The 27691-nt window shown below is 44.3% G+C and overlaps 1 protein-coding gene across 5 annotated transcripts in view; it reads left to right on the top strand.

Moving 5' to 3' along the window:
* LOC127000923 (synaptotagmin-10-like) overlaps positions 1-27691 on the top strand; it is a 73880-nt gene that overhangs the window by 2724 nt on the left and 43465 nt on the right. For 4 of the 5 annotated variants that reach the window (XR_007754653.1, XR_007754649.1, XM_050865074.1 and 1 more), the window contains exons 1-4: positions 101-269; positions 2467-2790; positions 25084-25199; positions 25389-25529. Coding sequence is in view for 3 of the 5 variants with exons in the window: in XM_050865074.1 (XP_050721031.1) it covers positions 2688-2790; positions 25084-25199; positions 25389-25529 (360 nt within the window). In the remaining 2 variants the exon portion in view is untranslated. Of the gene's footprint in view, positions 1-100; positions 270-2466; positions 2791-25083; positions 25200-25388; positions 25530-27691 lie in introns of those variants that run through there. The other variant, XM_050865083.1, reaches the window with a different exon arrangement.

The following is a 27691-nucleotide window of genomic DNA, read 5'->3' as shown; positions in this document are numbered from 1 at the left end:
TCGATTTCCATGGCGACACCTTTTGTTGGTTTCCTTTACTGCTGGTGGTGGCCGCTGCTCTCCTTTACCGCGCCTCTCCCTGGGTGTTGCGGAGCGCCTGTAGAGTTATGTTTGGGGTTGTGTTTACTTATGTTCTTGTTTTGTTGCTCGCGTGCCACTGGAGACTTGAATGTGTTATCGCTGGGAGTGTGTTTTGCCGTTCGTGCTTCGTATGTGGTTCGAGAAAAGTGATACGCTTCGGAACGTGTTTGTTGCTATATTAATCTTCAGTACGTTCTTCCTTCTTGTCTTTTTTGATGTTGGTGTTCTGTTGTTTCTTTACTATGCGTGAATTTGATTATTGTTGTTGGTTTACGGGGTTTGGAGTGTTCATGTTCGATTCTCTACATAGCGCAGTATTGTTCGAGCAGAGAGAAACGTTTCGAAGCATTTTGTTCAGTTATCTTTATTTTGTACCTCCGTAATCGTTTAATTGCTTAGGGGTCTCACTTTGTTGTTGTTGTGAAAGGCAATCAGTCTGGATGCAAGGGTGTTACTGCCGTATTCAGTGTTTCATTTATTACGGGATTAACTTGATTTTTTTTTTCATTAAACATGTGAGCGCAGTGTATTTCTATTCTGCTTCTAGACTTGTGTGACACGACTGATTATTGAGAAAAGTGTAACGTGCTATAGGCTGTCAGTGTGTGTTGCATCAGGCCAGGCCATGTCGGGTGGGATTATTACGAGACTTAGAGGCATTATTACTGACGTTGACGGTGTCAGCATCTCGCATCAGCCCTGCTCACAGAAAGACTACTCGGATGTCGTTAACAGTGTAGCCAGAACACTGAATACTGCACGGCGCGCGGCAGGAGTATATCCCACATAAATCACGCTCGAGTATTACGGGTTTGCCCGCAAGATTAAATCAGAGCTGGGATACAAGAGGAAAGAAAATGATGTCTCGTTATTCAGGCCGTGAGTTGAAGTGTTTACGCGAAGCGTCTGTGTTTATCGCCTGATTTTTTTTAACCGTTTTATCAAGTGTTTGTCGACAATATTGTGGCTGATTTGTCTTTCCTGACCAGTTTTTGAAGGCGTGGTTAGTTGGATTTGTGGATTCTTTTATAGCACTTGTTTACGACTGAGTTTCTAATGTCTACTTAACTGAAAATGCAACGCTTTTAGCCAATTCCTTCTCAGAAATGTAATTATAACGCCAAACTGGCCGCGTAACTGTTAATAAATAGTAATAATAATATACAACGTTTGAATAATCTGGCAGTTGCGGCGTCAAGAGCTGTTCTCCTCAACAATCATCATCATCTGGTCTGGCGTATATCTAGATGAAAACATAGTAACAGATTGAGTAAACACAGCGAGCACATTGAGTCTGTAGCAAGAGTTCATCACCCGGAAGCCTCAGTGAAGCCACACCGCGTTCAGTATATCCCGAGAGGTCACGTCAAGAGTTTTTGTACTTACGCGAAAACAAATCCTGTCGATGGCTAAAAACAAATACCCTTACCAGTAGTTTATTTCTGGCTCTGGGAAAAAGTAATATGGCGAAGTTTACAGTCTGCAAAGCCCCATCACGCGTGTCTGACATCCTTGTCGAGTGTGAGATCAACATAAAATGGTAATTAGGATGAGGTGATGACTTCGAAGAAATTTTACTCGCCTTTGCATAATGGAATGAGTTTGCCGATAAGGAGGGACATTGTTCTCACCTTGTAACGGGAAAGGAAAAGCAGCTGAGTCTTAGGAGAGGAGTGAGAGAGCGGGGGGAAAGACGAGTCGAGGATGCGAGGGAAAGGGAAAGGGGTATAAGACGGAAGGGAGATAGCGTATAAGAATGAAGAGAGAGAGAGAGAGAGAGAGAGAGAGAGAGAGAGAGAGAGAGAGTAAAAAAAACTGAGTAAAAGTGGTAGTAAGATTCAGAATGAGTGACAATAGAAAAAAAGTGAAAAAGTAAAAATAAAAAAGGGACCGTACAAATAAGAATGAAGATGAGTAAAAAAGAAAGTGAAAAGGAAGGAAGAAAGGATTAAAAATGGTAGCAAGTGGTGAGGTAAAACTATGAGAGAAGTAAGAGTGAAAAGGTTTAATAAGTAAGAATGAAAGTTGGAGTAAAAATAAACGAATAAGTGAACGAGTGGTTATGTTAAAAAATTAAACGAAAAGCATGAGAGTTTGAATGGGAATGAGATGAAATGAACAAATGAGCCACGAAGTAAAAAAAAAATGGCACAAAATGACTATGAAAAAGTAAAAAAATAAAAAAATGTGAAACGCTAGACGGGAAAAGAAATACAGAAAACGTATCACTAAAGGAAGACGCAAAAAAACTAATCTAAAAATAGTAAGAAAGACCGCCAGGCTAGAAGGGCAAAAAATAAATGAGGGTAGAATACTGAACAGCATCAACAAGTTATTTTTCTTAATGGAATAAGTAACAAAACAACTTCTTTCGTCCCCTAACAGGCTCACAGGAGGAAGACTGGACTAGAAGAAATAAAAAAGACAAAAGAAGTTAAAAAAAGAGACGAAGAAGAGACAGAGGTGAGACAACTTCAACATCACCACTCAAAAAAACAAAAAGAAAAAAGTAGAAATTATAACCACAGACTTCCTGGCAAGTGTGTGAGGTTCAGTTGACGAAGAAAACGGGAAGAGGAGCGAGTCTGTGATTGGCCCTTGACAGCATGACGTCGGGAAGCAGCATGATGGATGTCACCACGCTGGGCCCCACCGATCAGTCGTCCTCGATCTCCTTCGCGCAGCACTATGTCAACATCCCCGACACAGGTAAGCAGAAGCTGTCACCCCCACGCCTGACACTCCTCCTCCTCTTCCTTTTCCTCTTCCTCTTCCTCCTGTTCGGCCTTGTTGTTGTCACTCGAGCATTGTCCTTTTCTTTTTTCTCTTTTTTCTTGTCCTGGTCTTGATTTTTCCTCCGTGGTTGTTGATGTTTCAGGTGACTACGCAGTGACAAGCTTGACTCGAAGGTGGTTGGAGACACAGCCGCCATTACACTTATGGGAACCGTGTTAGACTTATTAATCAAAATATGCAAAATTTATCCCTTTATTTTATATATTTATTTATTTATTGCTTGCCCTTGACTAACTCCTTCCTTTAAATATAATAATCGACTTGTCATCGGTAAGAAGGACAACGTTATATTCGATTAGAAAAAAAGAAAAAAATGCGATAATATACTTATTTTAATTTTTATCATTATTATCATCAGCTGTTATTAATATTGAAAACTCACTTACCCCGAGCATTTAAATCAAACGTCATTACTTATCTTCTTCCTATTCACAGATAAAATAAATAACAATACCAGCGACCTTTATCAGATTTCAGGTTAAGTGTCTTTGTTCTGTTGCAAAAGATCCATTTACGTACACTTTGTAGTACTGGAGGCTTGATTGCGTTCATCTCCAATGTCAACTCTTTTAATTATCTAGGTCATTGACATTGCAGATCTAAAACTGATTGTGTGTGTGTGTGTGTGTGTTTGTGAACCAAGACGTAATATAACTAAGTTCATCCTGAGTGTCTTTCTTGATGTGTGTGTGTGTGTGTGTGTGTGTGTTTGTGAACCAAGACGTAATATAGCTGAGTTCATCCTGAGTGTCTTTTCTTGATGTGTGTGTGTGTGTGTGTGTGTGTGAGAGAGAGAGAGAGAGAGAGAGAGAGGCAAACAGACAGACAGACAGACACACAGACAGACACACAGACAGACAGACAGACAGACAGACAGACAGAGACAGAAACAAAGACAAAGAAAATAGGAAACTAATATAGCCGTGTTCATATGTTCATCGTCCGGTAATCCACTGGAAACATTATAACATCATTCAGCCTTCGGGGGCGAGACAAGTGCCGGAGGTAGATAGCAGCAGGCGAGGACAAAGGAAGGAACGAGGGATGCTGGAAAAAGACGAGGAGTGGGCAAGTGATAAAGACAGGCCAGAGAAGGAGGAGGAGTAGGAGTAGGAGTAGGAGTAGGAGGAGGAGGAGGAGTAGGAGGAGGAGGAGGAGGAGGAGGAGGAAAGCTGGAATAATGCACGAAGGAAGGGAAGGAGCTGTGATAAGAGAGAGAGAGAGAGAGAGAGAGAGAGACACACTTCCTCTCCGTCTTCTAATCTCTCTCTCTCTCTCTCTCTCTCTCTCTCTCTCTCTCTCTCTCTCTCTCTCTCTCTCTCTCTCTCTCTCTCTCTCTCTCTCTCTCTCTCTCGTATCGGGAGTTTTGTTAATTATCTGTTCATTCTTTCTTCCCTCACATTCTTCATCATTTCTCTTTTTCTCATTTCTCTCATCTTTTGCTATCTCTTTTTATGTTTATCTCCCCCTTTTTCCTTTCTTTGTTCTTCCCCTTCCTCATCCTTCATTTCTGTCTATAACCTTTTCTGTCTTCCTTCCCTTCATTCATTTATTCGTTCTTTCCTGTTTATTCCTTCCTTTTTTCTTTTTTTCTTTCCTTCTTCCCTTACTTGCTCCCTTTCTTATATATTTTTCCTTGCTTCCTTCCTTTCTTCCTTCCTTCTTTCTTTTTTCTCTCATTCTTTCCCTCATTCCCTTATTAACCAATTTATTCACTTCCCTTTTTCTTCCTTCATTCCTTTCTTTCTCTCTTCCTTCCCTCTTCTTCACTTATTTTTCCTCCTTCCTTCCATGCTTCTCTTCTTCCTTCTTTACCTGTATCCTCCTTTCCTCCCGACATTCCTTTCACTTCTCTCTCTTTTCTTCCCTTTCTCTCTGTCCTCCCTCCTTCCCTCTCTCCTCTGTCCCTTTTTCTTTCCCTCTTTTCCCTTTCCCCTCCTCTCTTTTTTCCTCCCTCCCCTTTTTCTTCCCCTCTCCCTCCCTCCCTCCCCTATTTTTCCACTCCCTCCTCAGTCTTCCCTCCCTTTCCTTTCCCTCCTCCCTCCCTCCCTTTTTCCCTCCAGTCATATGATTCTATTTACCTCCTCGTTATGTCATATTTGTCAACATGAAATAAAATGGTTTGGGGACTATACAATTTCTAGTCTTGATGATTGTATTTTTGTTTCGGTGAGGCCTGGCTGTCTGTATGTATGAATGTATATGTGTATGTATGTATGTATGTATAAGGTATAGTTAAGTTAGTGTTACTTCGTTTGGTTTTGCTGTCGTACCGAAATGAGAGCCTCGTGTTCATTGGTCAAGGATACCAACACCAATTTACATGTAAGCGAGTCATATCTATCATTGCCATGTATCAGACGTTATCATTGGGTATATTTATTTTCATTTCTATTTTTTTACAGTAAAGGAAGCAGCTCAAGGGCAAAAAAAATAATAATGAGAAAGCCCATTAAACACTGCCACTATAAAATAAAATAAAAGTTTAGAAGAGTGGCCAAAAGAGAGGTCAATTTCGGGAGGACAGATGTCTCGATACTCTCCTCTTGAAAGAATCGTAATGGCCTGGGATCGTGAGGCAGCCACTTTCTTGCTCTACCTCCGTCGCTGCGCCTTTCTGAGTGGTTTATTATCTTACCTTATTGATATGGAACAAATATAGTCCTCCATTATACGTGACTACCTCCATTTCGTCCTCTCCTTCCCTGTTTTCCTCCGAGCCTCCTTCCTCTTCCTCCTTACATAACATCACACACACACACACACACACACACACACACACACACACACACACACACAGCCACACACTCGCCCGACCATTGTGTTTCTTTTGTTGCTTCCAGAAGATTTGTGTATCATATCTTACTTAATCCTCTGAGTGTGTGTGCCTCGCCTCCTCAAGTTCATGAGTATTTCGTTTTTTCTTGTCTGTCTGAGAAAAACTTAAAGCTGCGAAGACATTACGATGCACAATGACCCGCGAGAGAGAGAGAGAGAGAGAGAGAGAGAGAGAGAGAGAGAGAGAGAGAGAGAGAAACAAACCCAAAGATAAAGAAGACAGACAGACAGAAACCTTGTCTACACACACACACACAAACACACACACACACACACACACACACACACACACATTGGTACCAAGCCATAATGCGATTAGTTTCATCACTCCCTTCCCCCCGTCTCTCTCTCTCTCTCTCTCTCTCTCTCTCTCTCTCTCTCTCTCTCTCTCTCTCTCTCTCTCTCTTAAAAATTACAAAGGAACAGCCTATTTTCCAGTTTCTCATCATATCGGTGCCTGGAAACACACTTGAAACACTTGAAACACTTTAATATGCTCTGTTCGCCAGTCTTCCGATCACTGTGTTGGTGTTACTGCTTGAATTTTTAGTATTATCTTCGCTTCGTAGTTTGTATATATGTTTTTCATCAGTCAGTGTGTCTAGATCTATCTCCGTCCGCTAGTTGATAGATCTTGCAAATTTTATTCTTCCAGCATAAAGAAAATATATCAAAATCATTTACACACAGAGCGAAAAATGTATTGATCCCTTACGTTGAATTTAAGAGGTAAAAACTTAAAAGCTTTATAAGAGTATTACCAAAGGTGGTGAGGACAATGAACCAATGTGTGGAAAGAACTGACAGGAGCTTATATTTTTTAAGAGAAAATAAAAGGAGGAAGCTCGAAAGGAGGAAAAGAAAGAACTACAAAGGATTTACGAAGTTAGTTGGAAAATATAAAGAAATATTTGGCTTCGAAGAAGGCAAGCAGTCAAGTAAGTTTTAAGAAAGTAAAATAAGTAAGAATGAAAAAAAAAGTCAACGCAGAGGAAACAGAAAATAAATAGGGAATTATTAATTAAACAGAAAACGAAGAGGAATAGTGTGTGTGTGTGTGTGTGTGTGTGTGTGTGTGTGTGTGTGTGTGTGTGTGTGTGTGTGTGTGTGTGTGTGTGTGTGTGTGTGTGTGTGTGTGTGTGTGTGTGTGTGTGTGTGTGTGTGTGTATGGAAGAGCACAAAGCTCATAGTACCGATGTTTGGGTAGGGCTGAGACCACTCACACACAACACACCGCGACAACGATGTCACAACTCCTTGCCCGACGTCGCGTACTTACTCACTGCTAGGTGAACAAGGGCTACACTTGAAAAAAGATAAACCCAACTTATCTTCACCCGCCAGAGGAATCGAACCCCGGTCCTTCTGGTTGTGAGGGAGACGCTCTACCCACTGAGCTACTACCGTAGCTACCGTGTGTGTGTGTGTGTGTGTGTGTGTGTGTGTGTGTGTGCGTGTGTGTTCGAATGCTTCATGGGAAAGGGAGTAAGAGGGAGAGAGAATCCACGAGAAGGAGCCGGTAGGGAAGGATATAGTGATGCAGCTGTGATTGGTCTGCTACTACAGCATCGCCTTTTGTGAGGATGAGAAACGAGGCATACTGATGAGGCGGAGCGAGGCGAGATTAAGAGATTGCGAGGAACCATCACGAAGACGAGAGAGAGAGAGTGAAGACAAAGCCACATTCTGTACCTGCTTGTGGACCTGGCGGTGATTGGCCTCACAGGTGACACGTGTGACCCTGATTGCCGACACTGCGCTCGTAACCAGGTCACTCGTTGCGTTTCTCTTTTTAATCTTTTTTTTACGGGGTTTTAGAGGTAATATTTTTCGAGTATGTTGACCTCCATGCTGTTTTCAGTATTTTTTTTTTCTGCTTCCTATTTTTTTTCTTTCATTAGGAGATTACGGTTTTCCAGACGGTCTACACTTGGCAGCTCCTGAGACTGGATTATTCACCTAATTCCCTTCCCATCCGTAAATGCATCTAATCTCCATTTAAAACGTTCAATTGTGTTTGCCTCAGTCACGTGCCTGCTCAGTTTGTTCCACTCATTCTCCACCCTGTCGGTGAGCTAGTTATTGTCTAATTCCTTCTTCGACGTGAATTTATTTAACTTATACCCTGTGCTGCGTGTTCTTACATGTTTTTAATATAGGTGCTTCATCTCAAACTGTCCCTTAAACAACGTAAAAACTTCCTGTAAATCACCTCTTCATATTTTCTAATCGTAACCTCCAAAGTTTTTTTTTTGTGTGTGTGTGTCCTTCCCTGTAATTGGATCATTTTAGTCATTTTTCTCTGCATTGACTCGAGGGAATTTATATCCTTTCTGTACTGGGGACGCCAAAAACGAACAGCATTATCAAGCTCACATTGGGCATGGGCCATGTTATGGTTATCATTCATTTGCACACCAAATGAGGCCTCGAAACACTCAAATGAACTAAAAAAAAAAGACATCAATTTGAAATCACCAAAATTAGTAAGCGGCATTAAAAAATAAATACCCGATTTTTTTTCCTCTTTTCCCTCCTCCACCTTTTTTAATGTTATGCATCAAACAGTCTATTGGGGCATACACCACGGGGTGCGTTGCCCCGACCACGCGTCCGACGCTACGACGCCATTCCGTGTGGTCCCGCCGAGCCAGCCTCCAGGCGGGCGCCCCTCCAGCCAGGTGGTGATTCGTCGCGCTTAATCTTGACACTTTTCCCTCTGGTTTTGGCTCTGGATACTTCTCCTTAATTCCTCATTCACCATTATTATTTTTGTTAATTTCCTCAATATATTTTTAATTAGCGACGTCAAAGACAGGCGGTTTCATAATTCAATTTCTGGCAATGCTGTATGTTCTCATTATGTACACACACACACACACACACACACACACACACACACACACACACACACACACACACACACACACACACACACACACACACACACACACACACACACACACACACACACACACACACACACACACACACACACACACTCTCTCTCTCTCTCTCTCTCTCTCTCTCTCTCTCTCTCTCTCTCTCTCTCTCTCTCTCTCTCTCTCTCTCTCTCTCTCTCTCTCTCTCTCTCTCTCTCTCTCTCTCTCTCTCTCTCTCTCTCTCTCGTAACATTGAGCTAAATCACAGCCTTGCCTCTCCCTCCGCTGCTAATTACACAGGCAAGGTGTGGCCAGGTGAGGCGGAGGGAGGAAGGGAAGGGGGAGGGAAGGAAGTGAGGGAAGAAGTCATGACCCCATTTTTCTTTATTTTTTTAACTTTGGCAAGGAGAAAGAGGCGTATTTTTAGCCTTACTTTTTTCCGAATTTTTGTCTGCCACCGGTTCAGTCTTTTTTATGTCTGTCTAATGTCTGCATGTCTGTTTCTGAGAGAGAGAGAGAGTGTGGTTGCTTGTCTTAGCATATTGATTTGGTCGAGAACTTTCATTTCCGTTTTTCTTCCTCTTTCTCCCTGTCCGATGTTCCTCTCGTCGTTTGTTTCATTTTTCTTCCCTTCTCTTATCTTCTTTCTTTTTCTTCACCCTTCCTTTTTCTTGTATTATCTTTCCTTCCGTTCTCTCCTCTTCTCTTACCGCCTTTTGTCGTTTTTATTTTATTTTCTCTCTCAGGCGAGTAATCCGTTTGAAGAAGTTTTATCAGATTTTTGTTCCTGAGGGAAAGTTCTTATTGGTGTGGCCGCTGCTTGGTTTTCTTTCTCCGCTGCATCTTTATCGATTTTCCTGCCTTGAATCTTGCGTCGCTCATTGCCTACTATTTTTTGTGTCGTTAATTCTTCAGGAACGCTAGAACTGCTTTAGGTAAACTACATCTCAACCTTCAGCAAATCTAAAATGTTCCGCTAGTCCTTATGTACACTTGATTATCTTCGTTTAAAGTATTGCGAATCTTAGCGTCGTTCTCAACCTTTGCTATGAAGATATCGTCTAACATCGATTTTATGATTTTTTTGTGTCGTCTCTCCAAGAAGAGCTCAGTGGACCGCCGCCAGCGATCCATGTTCCCTCTTGAGGCTCCTCCGTCACTGACTGCCTTTAAATTATGTTAGAGAGTCAGTTTTCAACATATCGCGTTTGCTCTTGTCGTGTAAAGGAGAGATTATAATGTTTCTGCGTCTTCTTTTTACTTTTGATGGAGAAAAAATCATTGTGGAATCATATCAAAGTAATTAAACAAGACATTTTATATATAACCCATATTAATGCGGGTAATGATGGATTACATTCGGGTTAACCAACGACACCGTCTAATTATATTTCCAGGCATCAAGTTTACGGAACAATGTAATTACGAGTTGTTTTCTGCCGCTCTCCTTCATTTCCTGGAACGAAGAAAAGCTTCACAAAGTTGATATAATACGTAAGAGCGCAAACTATTTTATTGCGGTTTCTTATAATTTTTCTTTGACAGATATTGCGTGGGATACACCTTTTACCTCCTCAGTCGTCTAGTTCGTCCTTAATTTCATCGCGTTATATCAAAAGCTCTTGAGTGTGTTTTCGACGCTTATCAAATACTTGAAAAAGGCTTAACTCAGCCCAATGAATCGGCGACTTCCTTAACTGGAAAATTGTTAAGATGCTTTATACTGAACAGTTACACACCATCCCCGCAGACTTCCGCCACGAGTTGCATGAGTTTTGTGAAGCCGAGTGCTGATAAAATACGACGTCTGCGTTAGAAGATGACGGAGTGCTCTCATATTCCTCAAGACTTTGTAAATGTTGAGGCAAGCAGATTGTTTCTATTCATATTTGACGATAAGTATTTGACGTGAAGTAGTAATACCAACAGAGTGATGGATGTGTGGAACAGGCTTGGTAGTGATTAGTGAGCGCCAGTACGACAGACACATTAAACAAAGATTAGATAAATTCATGGATAGTGATGCTAGGTGGGGTTAGGTTCACAGGAGCTGCCTTGCATAGACCTACCGACCACTTGCAGAATGAAATATAATACGGTCTGAAATATAATACAGTGAAGTGTGATCGGTATGCATCATCTTCCCTTAATAAATCCACATCGTAGCGAAGTGCAGAACCATATGAGTGATTCCGCCAGAGCCAAACCCGACCGTCGCCTCCAGTCAGGGACCCGCCAAGCCAGCGATTCGGCTTCCTGATGTTTGTTTGATTTAGTTTACATTAAGTCTTAGGGGCAGACCTCGAAGCGAAGTTTGAGATATCAAGTCTGTGTAATTCTCTCTCTCTCTCTCTCTCTCTCTCTCTCTCTCTCTCTCTCTCTCTCTCTCTCTCTCTCTCTCTCTCTCTCTCTCTCTCTCTCTCTCTCTCTCTCTCTCTCTCTCTCTCTCTCTCTCTCTCTCTCTCTCTCTCTCTCTCTCTCCTCCCTCCCTCCTCTAGCCTATCTATTGATTAGTTACCAGGTGTGTGCGTACGTAGGCAGACTATAATGTGTGCACAGCCTGACTGGCCATCCTCGCCTTCACTCCACATTAAGCCGCCCGCACGTTCCTCTACAACCAGACCACACAGACGCCCACCCGCCGCGCCGCTCGCCTGCTATTATTTTTTATAGCGCGTGTACACAGCAACCCATCTACACTTGCATGGATTTTGTAGTTGTGGGGGGCAGGCAGGCCGGAATGGTGTGTGTGTGTGTGTGTGTGTGTGTGTGTACGATCCATTTGCCATTTATACGCACTTTTACCTTTTTTGTGAGTATGTGGGCTTTTGCTTGTGCGGCTAAACTGTATTTGGGCCAGGTTCACTCCGCTATATTCGTGTGTGTGTACCTGAGTCGTGTGCAGGTGTTTCGGCGCGAGGATTCGTTAGTTTTGGGAACCCACGCAAGGCCGCCGCTGTATTGGTGTATCGAGCGGGCAGTGATTGGCTGTCAAAGTCACACTCACGGCGGCTGATTGGTCTTTTTAATCAAACACGTATTGCCTAATGTTGCTTTGTGCCGCAAGGGGACCCGTTGTCTGGCTGGCTGTGTGGATGGAGTGGTGGCTTGTTGGCTTGTTGACTTGTTGCCTGGCTGACTTATGGTTGTGTGCCGATGGTTGTTTGGCCGGCTGGGTGGATGGGCTCGCTCGTTGGGTTGTTGGCTGGTTAACGTGCCGGCTGTATGACTGGTAGGTTGGCTCGATGGGGGATGAGAGGTTGGTCTGTTGGCTGGTTGTGTGGTTGAATTGTCGGCTGTATGACTGGCAGGTGGCTGGATGGGGGATGAGAGGTTGGTTTGTTGGCTGGTTGTGTGGTTGACTTGCCGGCTGTATGACTGAACGGTTTGCTGGCCGGCGTAATGGAGAGATAAATGGATGACTGCCTTATTTGGTGGTGGTTGATTGACTAGGTAACTGACAGGCAGGACGGCTCGTTGGCTGGTTAAAACTTGACCGGCTGACTGATGTAGTTACTGACTCGCTGGCGGGGTGATTAGCTGCCTGATGTTCTGACTAGATGGCTGATGTGGCTGGGAGGATGGCTGGTTGGGTAGCCTTCTATGTCCTGGCAAACCAACTAAAATGGACAGCGGAAGAAAATAGACAAGGCTCGTCTTCTTCCCCTGTGACTTGCCTCAAGAGGAACATCAGCCTTGAAGCATTAGGAGGAAAACGGAAAAACACGGGAAGGAAAACACACGCCACACATGCACTATACTTCCCGAAAAAGGAATTTCCCCCCCCAAAAAGTGTCGTTGCAAGAGAAAAGGGAAGTGATGGAAGTGTCACCTGAATTGGAAAACAGAAACGTGACTCAAAAAAAACATTATTCTAACAAAATACATGATGAAAATATTGCCGTGAGAGGAAAGAAAGATTGAAGTACACAGTTAAACGAGCTCGACAAGTAGCGAAAGGTAGACAGCGCTTACACTTAAAAAAAAAAATTTTAAAAAATAAAAAACTCAATCTTTCGTAAAAGTACATTAAAAAAGATAGCAATTAGCAGCGGATGAAAGACAGCTGTATCGTTAAATTAAAGAAAGAATGTTATATAAAAAAAAAACATACAAAAGACGAAATAAAAAAAACTATAGCAAACTGAACTTCAACTTTTAAAAGAATCACGCGAGAAAAAAAATGTTGAAACGAGGAAGAAAACTAGGAAAAAAGAGTCAGTGGTTCAGCGAGGCGGAAAAAAGGTAAACAAAAAAACGTTAGTAGATAAATAAAGAGAAAACAGGAGAAGAAAAGAGCGGCAGGACAGTGAGGAGGAGGACGCCCGCCTCTAACAAAGAACAATGGCGTGACGGAGACTCACTTTGTTTAGCGACTCTTAAATGGCCCCAAGACCCTTATTTTTCACCGGCAAGGTCTTTTTGTCTCCTCGGGCTATTCTGGGCGGAGTTACCTGACTATACCGTCGTGTGTGGGGGGGCAAGGGGGGCATGGGGAGAGAGGTATGGAAGCGTACCCTATCTTTATTATAACACCTGAATAGAGCCCCAAAATGTCCCCAGGGTATGGCGGGGATACGGACGTGATATGAAGGTGATGTTCTCTATTTCCAGTGCGAGTGTGTGTGCAGTCTCCATCCAGCCTTATTACTTTCGAGCTTGTATATTGATCCAGGTGTTCGTTGAGGGCATGTGTCGTAACCCACGGGGACACAGACTGTACGGTTGGTATGCTCAAACACTTCCGCCTCTCGCATTCACTATTTCCAGAGCCCGAAAAGGAAATCAATCTGGTTCTCAAGAGTGTTTGTTCACGTTCATGGTGCCGAAGAATGGTCAAACTCCCACCAGAGTCATAAAACCATCCCCGGAAATACTCAACACCTCTACGAAAGCCAGATTAAATGTATGTGCTTGGGCGCCTACCCTTGCTCGTTCAGTCAACAGCACCATTTCCTGTTCCCCGCTTAGAGATGCATGATTATTCTCGGCTGGGGCGAGAGGGTTATGGCGAGAAATTGAGGATGGTCTGGCGAGGGACGCGGGTCAGGGCTTGAAGGGCCGTGTAGCAATGCAGTCCACCAGCCACCACTTACTCGTCTCCTGCACAGTTTCAGGAGTTGGGAGAAGGATGTGGCGTGAAACGGGTGATGTGGGCGTGTGGAAGGGGGAGTGAAGGCAGAAGGGGACGTCTAGAATCAAATTGCCGACCATCATCCAATAACTCTCTCTCTCAGTCTCTCACTCTCTCTCTTTGGGGACGCACATAACTTTGGAGTGCAAGGAGAATGTTACGCATTGAAACTGAGGACATTGACACGAGAAAGGGAGGTGAGGGATGGCATATGTAACGTTATGAAATCAAACCTCTGACCACCCTTTAATCTTTGGAGACACACAACTTCGAACCACAAGAGAGAGAAGGTTGGGGCAAGAAAATAAATGGAGGATATGGAACTGGGTAAAACGCTAAACTGAGGCCAGAAATAACGCCACGCAGATAACACTATTTTTTTGGGGGGAGGGGGTAGAAAACACAACTTTAGAACGCCGGGGAGAAGTGTGTCGTGTGGAACTAGGCCAAGACAACCTGGAGGAAACTCAAAAGTATCATCTGGAAAGTTATCCCTTCGACAACCATCCAGTAATACCACTGTTTCATTTTTTACTTTGGGAGAAAACGCGCACGAGAGGAAAGTGTGGCGTCAAACTAGGTAAATATGCGTAGGTAAGATGCACTACCTGCCGACAGCCATTCAGTCACACCTCAATTTATTTCCCTTTGGAAGCACACACAGCTCTAAGACGCAAGAGAGAGGATTACGGCATGAAGCTGGGGGTGTATGCATGAGTAAGGTACAGGAAATAGATTGCGCCTTGAAGATGGGAATTTAACGCCTCTGGTAATAAATGTCTTTGCAGAATAATGGGGTATCGCTGGAATGGCTTTGTGTCATATTTGCGACCACTCCCTGAGGCTGAATCGAAACCTTATTACCTGTATAGTCTGTGAACTCGAACTCCGACTATATGGACATGTGCAGCGCTAACCAGTAGACCACTCTGCTCTCCTCGTAGTTTCTTACACATAATCCTTAATGGAGAAGGTCTAGGTGGCTCCTGAATCTCGTGTCTAGAGCAAGTCAATGGATCCTGTCCCTCTTCCTCTTCTCTCCCCCTCTTTTTCTTTTCTCCCACCATCCACTTCCTCCTCCTCCTCTTCGTGTTATTCTTATTCGTTCTCCTTCTCATCGTCGTTCTCCTTTCCATCTTCCTATTCCTCTTATTCCTTCCTGTTCATCTTCCTCTTCTCAAATAGGCTCAGAGGAAACTGCAAGGAGGACGTCGTAGGGTGGGCGAGGCAACGCACCCCTTCACCTATGCCCCTATTGATTGACTGGAACACAAGCGACGCCCACAAAGTCATCACATATCCCACCATCAATTCCAGCTCACTGATTTCTTTCTTTTATTAACGAGGAGAGGAGAGTACACGAGTTTGGGGGGCAGCGAGAAGGTTGTGTCATAAAAGATTCAGGGCCGGGGACCACCACGCCGTGCCAGACAAGTCAAGTCACGTGGCGACGCCCTCTGCACCAGTAGGTCGGTCTTTAAAGGGTGGGCTGGAAAAAGGGGAACATGAGACTACCTGGAGGAGAGAGGAAGGGAGGCAGGGTGGCAAGGAGGGAGAGGGGGAGGCAGAAGAAGGTGAGGAGGGCCCCGGAGAGCACTTGACACCTCTTGCCGAAGGACGTGAAAAAGTCAGGCGTGTAAAACAAAAGAATGTCGGAAATTTCACCCATAGTTTTCCCGTTACTTCGGTGCAATTTATTTATTTTTTTATTTTGTTCTCTATCTTTTTCTTCCTCTTTCCCTTTCTCTCTCTTTCTTTTTTCTCTCTCTTTTTCTTCCTCTCTCTGGGTCAGCTGGCGGGGTGTAGAGTCAGCTTAAAGGATCAGAAAACAAGAGAGTTGGAATACATTTTCAGGCCACTCTTCTCTCTCTTGACAATGGTGTGGCTTTTGTGCTTTACTCCGCGTGGCGTTTCCATTGTCTCTATTACCATTACTATTATTATTATTACCACTATTATTATCATTATTATTATTACTATTGTTATTATTAGGAAAGCAAGGGGTAGGAAACACAGGTGCAACGAGGCGCTTCTTATATTCCCAATTAGGTTCGCTGAGGCTTCTTCGGGGAAACTGAAGTAGAAGAAACCTTACCGAAATTAGTTGGGAGTTTACTCAAGGCCTCATTACGCCCGTGTTTCGTTTCACTCTTATCCCTAACTCGTCAAACTGCCCCATCATTATCACAATCATTATCATTGTCATCATAATTAGCACTATCGTTTTTTTCTCTCGTTTTTTAACCTCCCCTCGTGTTTATTGTCATCATAATTAACACTCATTCTTTTTCTCGTTTTTAACCTCCCTCATGTTTCCACCTTTGTTATTGTCACCTGAAATCCTCTTAGCGCTGCCTGCTCCATTTTTCCACAGGTGAGTTTTTCCTGCCTCGCCTTACTTAAACACTTCCTGGCTTCGTGCAACTATATCACCTGCGTTGCCGTCTTCTTATTCTTTCTCCTCCTCCTCATCTTCTTCCTATTTTTCCTCCCCCTTCCTGTTCCTGTTCCTCTTCTCCCTCCATCTCCTTCTCCCCGCCATTCCTTTCTCCTCCTCCTCCTCTTCTTCTTGTTTTTCCTCCCTCTTCCTGTTCCTGTTCCTCTTCTCCCTCCATCACCTTCTCCCCGCCATTCACTTTCTCCTCCTCCTCATCTTCTTCCTGTTTTTCCTCCCTCTTCCTGTTCCTGTTCCTCTTCTCCCTCCATCTCCTTCTCCCCGCCATTCACTTTCTCCTCCTCCTCCTCATCTTCTTCCTATTTTTCCTCCCCCTTCCTGTTCCTGTTCCTCTTCTCCCTTCATCTCCTTCTCCCCACCATTCACTTCCTCCTCCTTCTCTTCCTCGTCTTATTCTCCTTTTCATCGTCCTGCTCATTTTCCTTTTTCTCCTCTTCCTCCTTTCTCTCCCCTTTCTCCTTTTCCCCACCCTCCACTTCATCCTCCTTCTCTTCTTCGCTTTATTCTTATCCTTACTATTTTCTTCCTTCGTTCTCCTTCTCGTCGTCCTTCTCCTTTTTATCTTCCTCTTTCTCCTCTTCCCTCTTTCTCTTTTCTCCCCCTTCTCCTCTTCCCCATCCTTATCGTCCTCCTCCTCTTTCTCTTATTCATGTTATTATTCGTTCTCCTTTTCCTCTCTGTCCTCCCCATTTTCCCCTTCTTCCTCTTCCTTTCTGTTCCTCTTCCTCTTCTCCCTCCTCTTCCTCTTTTTCCCAACCCTCCACCTACTCCTCCTCCTCTTCCTCGTTTCATTTTTATCCTTATTATTTATCTCCTTCGTTCTCCTCCTTCTCATCTTCCTCTTCCTCCTCCTCCTCGTCTTCCACTTCCTCTTCCTCCTCACATCTTATCATATTTTTCCCTTATCCATCTCCTTCTCTTCTTCGTGTCATTCTTATTCGTTCTCCTCATCTTCCTCTTCCTCCTCTTCCTTTCTGTTTCTCTTTCTCTACTCCATCCCTCTCCTCCTTTTCCCCACCCTCCACCTCCTCCTCTTCTTCATGTTATTTTTATCCATTCTTCTTCTCGTCCTTATCATCTTCCTCCTCCTCCTCGTCTTCCACTTCCTCCTATTATTATGCTTTTCCCTAATCTTCCCCCTGCCTTCCTCCCCTCCTCAAGTTTCGTCCGCCTCTAAGAGCCTCTCCTTCCTTCCCTCCATCTCTCCTCGTCTTTGTCGGGCCGCGCGTCCTTGGAAAAAATAAGGGGCAGACTTTGTGAGTGTGGGAAGGAAGGGAACGTCTGACAGGTGAGCGGGTAGAGGAGGGCGCAGGTGAGGGCCGGGGTATAGGTGGGACAGGTAGGAGAGAGAGGGAGAGGGAAGGGATGGAGAGGTGGTGGTGGTGGTGGGGAGAGAGAGAGAGAGAGAGAGAGAGAGAGAGAGAGAGGGAGAAAGAGAGAGAGGTGGTGATGGTGGTTCTTCACCTTCTATCAGTGCCGAAAAACTGTCAACAAAAAGAGCAGAAGAAAGAGAGAGAGAGAGAGAGAGAGAGAGAGAGAGAGAGAGTTATTTTTAGATCCAGGACAATGCTCTCCTGTTAAACGTACGCGACGGAAAGTATTGACACTTTGCTCTCGCTACCGGCTTGATTTTATTTTCTTTTTTTTATATATATATATTTTGATCACGTGTGTGTGTGTGTGTGTGTGTGTGTGTGTGTGTGTGTGTGTGTGTGTGTGTGTGTGTGTGTGTGTGTGTGTGTGATGGAGGAGGTGGTAGAGAAGGGAAAAAAAAGAAAGGTGAAAGAGAAGAGGAATATTGAAGGGGGAATACACAAAAGAGAGAAATATAAAAGAGAAATACGTGTAGACAAAAGGACGAAGAGGAGGAGGAGGAGGAGGAGGAAGTGAAAGAGGAGAAGTATGTAAAAGAGGAATATACGGAAGAGTAGGAAGAGGAGGAGGAGGAGGAGGAAGTGAAAGAGGAGAAGTATGTAAAAGAGGAATATACGGAAGAGTAAGAGGAGGAGGAGGAGGAGAGGGATGGGGATGACAGAGACTATAACGTTAAAGAGTAAGAGGAGAGTGAAGAGGAAGGGAAAGAATAATTAAAATAGGATGAAAAAGAGTAAGAAGAATAAAAAGAAAAAGAAGAAAAAAAATATAACATAAGAATTCAGAAGAGAAGACTGAGAAAGCAGAAGAAGAAGAGGAGGAGGAGGAGGAAGAGGAGGAGGAGAAGAAAGAGGAAGAGGATAGTGAAGAACGGTGTGTGGTTTCCTAAGAGTTTACCGTAGAAGAGAAAGAGGAGGTGAAGAGGAAGAGAAAGAGGAGGAAGATGATAATTATAAAGAGTACGGAGGAGAAAGAGGAGGTCAAGAGGAAGATAAGGAGTAGGGAGAAGAGAAAGAGGAGGAAGATGATAATTATAAAGAGTAGGGAGGAGAAAGAGGAGATGAAGAGGAAGATAAAAAGTAGGGAAAAGAGAAAGAAGAGAAAGGAGAGGAGGAGAAAGAATAGTTAGAATAGGAAGATAAGGAATAAAGGAAAGATAGACAGAAAACGAAGAAAAATATAATATCAGAATACAAATATGAAGAATGAGAAAGCAAAGACGAAGACGAAGGGAAGAAGGAAGAGGAAAAGAAGGAGGAGAAAAGAGGAATAAGAGGAGGAAAAATAAGAGGAAAAGTGTAGTAAATAACGCCGTGGAAAAGAAAGAGGAAGTGTGAAGAGGAAGATTAAAAGTAAGGAAAAGGAAAGGAGAAAAAGAACCAGTAAAATATCACAACATACAGAAAACGATGAGAAGGCATAGACGTAAACGCAGAGGAAGAGGAGAAAGCAGAGGAAGAGGGTAGTGAGGGACGCTGTGTGGTTGTCGTAGAGCGTCGTAGAAGCTCCGGAAAGATCATTAATGTTCTCCTCACATCCGCGGCCATAATTTCCCAAGTGGACTCCATTTCGAACGCCGCCACGTATTTCCACCTCCCCTTCTGCCATTCTTCCTTCAGCACTATTCTCTCTCTCTCTCTCTCTCTCTCTCTCTCTCTCTCTCTCTCTCTCTCTCTGGTAATGCTCTTCTTGTTCCATTTTTCGCTGTGTCCTTCTTTTCCTTCCTCCTCTTGCTCCCTTTTTCACATTATTTACGCTTGTTTTCCTTCTTCTCCGACCTTGTCTTAGTTTACGCTCTCTCCGTGGTCTTGTTTTTCTTTATTTTTTTCCTCTTCAGCCTCTTCTTCTTCCGTTTTTTTATGTTGACCTTCCTTCCTTCCTTCCTTCCTTTCCCCTTGTCTCCGTCTTTGCATTATTTCCTGCTCTCTCTCTCTCTCTCTCTCTCTCTCTCTCTCTCTCTCTCTCTCTCTCTCTCTCTCTCTCTCTCTCTCTCTCTCTCTCTCTCTCTCTCTCTCTCTCTCTCTCTCTCTCTCTCTCTCTCTCTCTCTCTCTCTCTCTCTCTCTCTCTCTCTCTCTCTCTCTCTCTCTCTCTCTATCTCTCTCTCTCTCTCTCTCTCTCTCTCTCTCTCTCTCTCTCTCTCTCTCTCTCTCTCTCTCTCTCTCTCTCTCTCTCTCTCTCTCTCTCTCTCTCTCTCTCTCTCTCTTTCTCTCTTTCTCTCTCTGTCTCTCTCTGTATATCTCTCTCTCTCTCTCTCTCTCTCTCTCTCTCTCTCTCTCTCTCTCTCTCTCTCTATCTCTCTCTCTCTCTCTCTCTCTCTCTCTCTCTCTCTCTCTCTCTCTCTCTCTCTCTCTCTCTCTCTCTCTCTCTCTCTCTCTTCTCTCTTTCTCTCTCTCTTCTCGTTTACTCCCTTTTGTTCATCTCGTCCATTTTTCCTTTCTTTTTTTTTCTTTCAATCCCTTTTATGGTTCCTTCTTTCACTGTTTTGTCTCCTATCCCTTCTTCTTCTTCCTATCTCCTTTCGTTTGTTTTCCTCTGTCTTACAATTCTCTTTTGCTCCCCCTCTTCATCATGTTCTCATACTTTTCCCATTATTCTCTCTTCCCTCTCTTCTTTCCCATCCTTCCTCTCCTCAAGCTTTACTTAAAAATCACTTCACCACTGTTTTATTCTTGTTCCCTGCTTCCCTCTCCTTCACTTCGCCTCCTCTCCTCTCCCCTTCATGTTTTCCCCTTCCGTCCTATTCCCCTGTTTCTGTGCTCTTTTCTGCTTCCCCTTCATTACGCCTCTTCTCTTCCTCCCCCTTTTATTTCAACCTCACTCTCCCTTCCTTCGTTGTGTTCTCCTCTTCCCTTCCTCCGCTGTGTTCCCCTCTTCCCTTCTTCTGCTATGTTCCCCTCTTCCCTTCCTCCGCTGTGTTCCCCTCTAGCCTCTAACACGCCACTTCTTCCATTCCCTGCCCTTCACCACGCCTCCATTTCCTCTCATTTCCGTTTCCACCATTCCCCTGTTCACTCCACATTATCCGACTTTCCACCGCTGCCATCCACCCCTTGAACCGCGCCCTCTGTGACGCAACCTCTTATTCTAATCCCTTGTGCCTCTGTTTACCTTCTCGCTCTGCCTCTTGACTTTCGTATCTACCTCTCCCTTTCTTTCGTAACATTGCGCTTCTAACACTCTCACGCCCAATAATTTAAGGTGTTCTAAGGTATTCTGTTTATCTTCTACCACTTCTACTACTTCTGTCTTCTAACGCGCCCTTTCTTTCATAACATTTACCTCCTCTCTACCTCTGTCTTTGTTTCTACCGCGCCCTTTCTTTTGTAATATTTCCCTTCCAACACTCTCACGCCCACTAATTTAAGGTGTTCTAAGATATTCTGTTTATCTTTTCTATACTTCTGTCTTCTAATGCGCCCTTACTTTCATAACATTTACTTCCTCTCTACCTCTGTCTTTGTTTCTACCGCGCCCTTTCTTTCGTAACATTGCGCTTCTAACACTCTCACGCCCACTAATTTAAGGTGTTTTAAGGTATTATGTTTATCCTCTCTCTACTTCTGTCTTTTAATCTCTCTACCTCTGTCTTTGTTTCTACCGCCCTTTCTTTCGTAACATTGCCTTCCTAACCTCTCTCCCACCCACAAAATAAGGTGTTTTAGGTCTGTTATTACTCTCTCTACTTCTGTCTTTTAATGCGTCCTTACTTTCATAACATTTACCTCCTCTCTACCTCTGTCTTTGTTTCTACCGCGCCCTTTCTTTTGTAATATTTCACTTCTAACTGTCGCGCCCCTCATCTAAGGTGTTCTAAGCGCCCTTCCTCCCCCCTCACCCGCCCCCCCCGGCACCACCTCCAGCACCGGCAGCAACAGGTGAAGTAAACATTACGTGGAGGCGTCAAGTAATTCCTCCGCCAGCCTGAGCCAGCGCCACATATTCCCGTTTTCCCGCTCCTTCTCCCTCGGCGCCTTCCGTATACCTCGATGCCTTCACAGTTTCTTCTCGCTAACATACACAGTCCCCCGGGCGCACGTACGCACACCCTGTACCTGCCTCGTATGTTGCACCTGCGAGAGATAGAGGATTGATTAAAAATAGCGACTACGACGATTGGAATTGCAAATCGCGCACCGTCCCAAACGCCACTCCCCTACATCCCCTTTAGTGTTGACGTCACGGGAGCCCAGCCTATCAGCGGACGATACTCCCTGCCTCCTCCTCCTCCTCCCCCTTCCCTTCCTGCTCTCCCTTTCTGCTGCTCTCCCTCCCCTCGCACAGACAACTCCAGCAGAGGAAGAGCCGCTCAAGTTCCCCCTCCCCTGACACACACACACACACACACACACACACACACTCCCCCTTCCTGGTAACACACGGAAGCCACACTGACACATCCCCCGGCCTGGCTTTGAAACTTGGTGCGTTATAAGACCTCTTTTTATTTGTCCGCCTCTTTCCTCCCCTTTCCCTTCCTCGCGCCCCTTGATGCTGCTGTCGAAAGAGTGATAGTGGGGTGTTGTGGACCTGGTGTTACTTGTGGTATTATGCTGAAGAGGGAAAGGGAGAGAGAGTGAGAAGGAGAGAGGAAAGGTGTATGTGTGTGTGTGTGTGTGTGTGTGTGTGTGTGTGTGTGTGTGTGTGTGTGATGAAAGAGTCAGCCTGAAGGATACATGATAAGGATACATTTGGGAAAGGGAAATAACGTGTCTTACGGAGGGGAAAAGGAAGGTTACTGAGAGAGAGAGAGAGAGAGAGAGAGAGAGAGAGAGAGAGAGAAGGGGGGAGGGGGTCGTAATATCCTAGACTTATCATTATTGTTCATAGAATAAATGAGGGAAAGTGAGAAAAAATTACTCCCTGTCACTCATCCTTCCCTACCTCTCCCTCCTCCTCTCTCCCTCCCTCTCTGTCCCTCTCTTTCTCCTCCCTCCATCCATGCCCCACCTCGTATTCTCTTTTCCTCCTTTCTCCCTCCCTCCCTCTCCCTTTTTTCTCCTCCACCCAGCCATATTCCTTTTCCTGGGTGCGTAGTCTTGCCTTTTTCATATTTTCCTTCTTTTCAGCAACCCTTCCCCAAGCACTCGGCCATTCATGAACCTCCTCCTTCCCCAAACTCTTCCTCGGCCCATCTTCTTCAAACTCTTCCTTCCTGTTGAGTGGCTCCTTTTCCCTCGGCTCACGGCTTCGGCCCACCAACACCTTCTCCACCTCTTCCTCCTCTTTCTTTCTCTTTCTTCTCTGTCTCTCCTTCCCACCTGGTTTTACTACACTCCTTCCTGCGTTGTTTTGTTTTGTATTCATTTTTAACGAGAATTGTGGTTTCTAGGTGAAGTTAATTAAATAACCTTCAAATTTCAAAGGATTTCGTAGTTTTTATAAGAGCCCGAACTGTTTCCTTAATACCTGCTTCTACACTCCTTCCTGCTCTGTTTTTTGTTTTAATTTTGCGAGAATTATGGTCTCTAGGTGAAGTTAATTATATAAGCTTAAAATTTCAAAGGATTTCGTAGTTTTTTTTTTTTTTTTTTTTTTTGGTAAGAGCAGGAACTGTTTCCCCTCGACCCCACTTCTTCTCAGACAAGGAAACGCAATTACTTAGAATCCAGCGTTATGTGTGCGTGTGTGCCGGTGACGAACGTGACAGTTATTGTGTAAAACTTCGGTGTTAATAGGTGTGCGCATGTGTGTGTGTGTGTGTGTGTGTGTGTGTGTGTGTGTGTGTGTGTGTGTGTGTGTGTGTGTGTTGTCACCTAGAAGTTTTACACACTTCCAACTGCAAGGTCAAGGAAAAAATAAATCTCTCTTGATGTGCAAAAATAATACGAGATGCATTTTTGGTGGATTGGCTTTCTGGTTGTTTGGTTGATTGCTCTTTTTCTTTGGTTGATTTCACTTATTATTTTGGTTTATTGTGCTTTTTAATTTTACTTTTAGACGATATTTTTTTCATTCTTTATTTGGTATATTTTATTTTTCTGGGTTTATTGCTCTTTATTTTTTGGTTTCTTTCACTTTTTTAGTCTTATTTCGCTTTTATTTGCACTTTTTATTTTGTCTATTTCGCTTCTTCTTTAGTTTACTGCACTTTTTTGCGTTGTTTATTACACTTTTCCCTGTTTTTTTTTTACTTTTTGTTTGGTTTATCTCGCGTTTTGTTATTTACACCACTTTTTGTTGAACTTTTTTGCACTTATTTCATTTTTTTTTTTTTTTTTTTTTTTTTTTGCATTTTTTATTTTGTCTATTTCGCTTCTTTGGTTTATTGCACTTTTTTGCTTGGTTAATTACACTTTTTCCTGTTTTTTTGTACTTTTTGTTTGGTTTATCTCGCGTTTTGTTATTTACACCACTTTTTGTTGAACTTTTTTGCACTTATTTAACTTTTTTTTTTGCACTTTTTATTTTGTCTATTTCGCTTCTTTGGTTTATTGCACTTTTTTCCTTGGTTAATTACACTTTTCCCTGTTTTTCTGTTCTTTTTGTTTGGTTTATCTCGCGTTTTGTTATTTAACCCCCTGACTGCGGATTTCCTGCAAGAAGACATCACCAAGCTACAGGAGTGGAACAAAAAGTGGCTGCTACAATTATTCAATGAAGAGATATGTAAAGTCATGCACCTTAGGAGGGGATATCCAGCATACAAATACCACATGGAAAACACTCCACTATCCACCACAGAGGCAGAAAAAGACCTGGGAGTATATTTTGGCAGGCTACCAGTGAAGCCGAAATCCGTCCCAATCGCAGCGGACGGGTTACACCACTTTTTGTTGAACTTTTTTTGCACTTTTCTTTGGTTTACTGCAGTTTTTGCTTGGCTTTTTACACTTTCTCTTGTTTTTTGTACTTTTTGCCTGGGTTATCTCGCGTTTTGTAATTTACACCACTTTTAGTTGAACTTTTTTGCACTTTTCTTTAGTTTACTGCACTTATTTTTTTTTTTCATTCAAGAGAAAACCAAGCCAAAAAGAGCACGGCCAATAGTCGCTGTAAGGCCTCCATCGTGTGTAGGATCTAAACAATTAATTCAAGTTTTCAATCCACCAACTCTTCTTCCCCCGTCTCTCATCCCTCTTCGGTTCGCATTCCTCGTTCGTCCCCTGTTTCCTTACCCTCTCCCTTTCCCTTCCCATTCTCTGTTCTTTTTCACTGTCGATTTCTCTTCTTTACCGTGCCCTTCCTCCTCCTCCTCCTCCTCCTCCACTACCCTCATAACTTTTCCTCTCTCCTTCCCTTTGTTCTTTTTCCAGCTCTCCTTCACCCTCACACTGTCCCTGCACTCTCGTCCCCTATTTCTATCATAATTTCGCTCGTTCTCCTCCCCTCTATTTTCATCCATCTCCTCTCCTCTCCTCTCTCTACCTTTCCCATCACCCACTCATCTGTCCTTATACCTCCTGCCCCTCTTCCTCTTTATCAGTTTTACCCGTCCTCCCTCCTTCTCTCTGACCTCGTTTCTCCTTTCCCCTTCGTCCACTTTCATATCATCAGCACTCACTCGTCTCTCGTTGGGCCGCAGAATCATGGAGCGTCGTGGCCGGCTACGTCCTGCTGGGGTTGGTGGCCACGGTGGTGCTGGTGCTGGTCGTCCTGGTGCTGGCCCGGTCCTCCCCCGCCGCCTCGTTCTTCCCAAGGGTGAGTATCTTGTCCCTCTTATGGCCCAAAACACGACTACGGAGAAGCTGGTTACGAAACACTTTGCTAATTACCCCAAAGAATGACTCCGGGGGCTACTTCCTAAAAGAGATAATGGGGGAGTTACCTAAATCCCCGGAGGCTAATTTAGGTTTACATAACGCTCTCCTCTTTCTCTTCCTTCTGCAGGGCGACGTGGAGAGCGGGCGGGTGTGGTGGGGCGGCGGCCAAGGGTTAGACAGCCAGGCCGCCGTCATGATCTCCCACTCCTTGCCGGACCTCTCCCGCTCGGTGTCCCAGGAGCTGCTTCTGCCCCACGACAACAAGAAGGTGAGGGAGGGGCTCTGGCGGGGTGGGATGGTAAGGGAAGGGAGAGGAAGGAATGGGAAGGGAAGGGAAAGGAAGGGAGGGGAAGAGAAGGGAAGGTAATGGAAAGGGAAGGGAAGGGAGGGAAAGGGAAGGGAAGGTAATGGAAAGGGAAGGGAAGAGAGGGGAAGGGAAGGAAAGGTAATGAAAAGGGAAGGGAAGGGAGGAGAAGAGAAGGAAAGAGAAGAGAAGGAAAGAGAAGGGAATGAAAAGGAATGGAAGGAATGGGAAGGGAAGAGAAGGGAAAGGAATGGGAGGGAAGGGAAAGGAGAGGATGGGAAGGGAAAGGAGAGGAAGGGAAGGGAAGAGAAAGGAAGGGAGGGGAAAGGAAGGAAAGGTAATGGAAAGGGAAAGGAAGGGGAGGGAAGGGAAGGGAAAGGAGAGGAAGGAAACAGAAGGCAGGAAGGACCATTACGGGAAGGAATAAATCATGGAAGCTAATAGTAGTTGGGAGCACTGTTGCCAGATTGTCGTACTCAGAGCATAGTATTTACCGGTTTCTGACGCCTAACTCTTGCCAGGAAACATCAGAATCTAACTCTTTTAACGATAACTATAAATGAGTTTCGTTATTGGAGCCCAGAAGACAGTTTGGGGGTAAAAAGTCGGGAAATATAATCGGCTGCGTACGACAATCTGGCAATGTTGGTTGAGGGCTGAGAGAGGAGGCGGGTTCTGAGTGAGGCGAGGAGGGGCCGAGGGAGAAAAGTTGTAATTAACATCAAGAGTCGCGGTAACAGGGTTTAGAGAGATAATGAGAGTGATCGCCCCTCAGGTCTGCTCCTCCTGGCCCGTCTCGGCAGCACACATGTCCCTCGCCTTTTCTTCGCTGACTGACACACTTTTTTACTCGGTAGTGGTAGAACGATTGCTTTTGTTGTTGTTGATCTTTCTAAACGACAAACTGCTAGCCTACAAACTCTGGCTCAAGCTCAGAGTAACCTTTCTCCTTTTCTCCATTGACTGACAAACTTCTTTTCTGTTTCTCTCTCGCTAACCTTCAAACTGGTAGCGTACAATTTCTGGCTCAATTTTCTGTTTATCTACAAACTCTGGCTCAAGCTCCTAAATAGTCACCTTCTTCCTGTTCTCTATTGAATGACAAACTTTTACTCTGTTGCTCTCGCTCTGTGACGTAATAATGACTGCCTCTGTTGATCTTGCATTGGGGAATCACTGGTAACATACAAACTTTGGCTCGCGCTCCCAGTAACTTAATGTGTGCTAAGGGGCCGCTTTCAGTCACTTTGTTTGTTTTGATCGTTACCAATGGCGGCGATCGACGCTATAGTTTTCCACATGAAACTGGCCTATGGGGTAGTGGCGGCTGCAGAGGAAGCGAGAGGTGTTGAAAGTGTGGGGCAAGGTGCGGGGCTAGGCTAACCCCGCAGCCGCCACTACCCCATCGGCCAGTTTTACGTGGAAATAGTATAGCGTCGATCGCCGCCATTGGTAACGATAAAAACAAACAAAATGACTGTGAAAGCGGCAGTTAGTCTCCACATAGTTGGAGTTTGCCCTCGTCTTCCTCCTTTTCCCCGCTGACTGACATACTTTTACTCTGTTTTGCTCTCGCTTTGATGGAATAACGACTACTTCTATTGATCTTGCATTAGGAAGTCATGCACTGCTATATAACCGACACACTGGCTCACGCTCTTAGTAACGTTCTCCCCTTTCTCCTCTGACTGAAATACCTTTACCCTGCTTCTCTCTCTTTGATGGAATAACGACTACTTCTGTTGATCTTGCATTAGGAAGTCACTCTTAATTCAAAAACTCCGGCTCGAGCTCTCAGTGACGTTGCACGGACTTAAGGGGATATTACAGTGGGCAAATTTTCCGCGGATCTTCAGTCAAACCACGATATCCGCTGGCGTGGTTCTCATTTGTTTCTTGTTATTGGTGATGATGATAATGGTGAGCAATGTCGTCGTCCTTCAGTGAAATCTACCGTGGCTTTGGAAGATCGTGGACACGTCAGAAAACCACGGAAATGTGAGAACCACGCCAGAGGAAATTGTGGTTTGACTGAAGATCCACGGAAAATTTGCCCAGTGTAATACCCTCATTAGTCTATCCCTGCTCACCCCTCCGCCTCTCTTCTTTGACCTCCGAAGTCTTAC

Source organism: Eriocheir sinensis, chromosome 2, assembly GCF_024679095.1.
Source record: "Eriocheir sinensis breed Jianghai 21 chromosome 2, ASM2467909v1, whole genome shotgun sequence".
NCBI classification, from domain to species: domain Eukaryota; kingdom Metazoa; phylum Arthropoda; class Malacostraca; order Decapoda; family Varunidae; genus Eriocheir; species Eriocheir sinensis.
The sequence above is the reverse complement of the archived record's forward strand: the minus strand, read 5'-3'. Positions and strand labels throughout refer to the sequence as shown.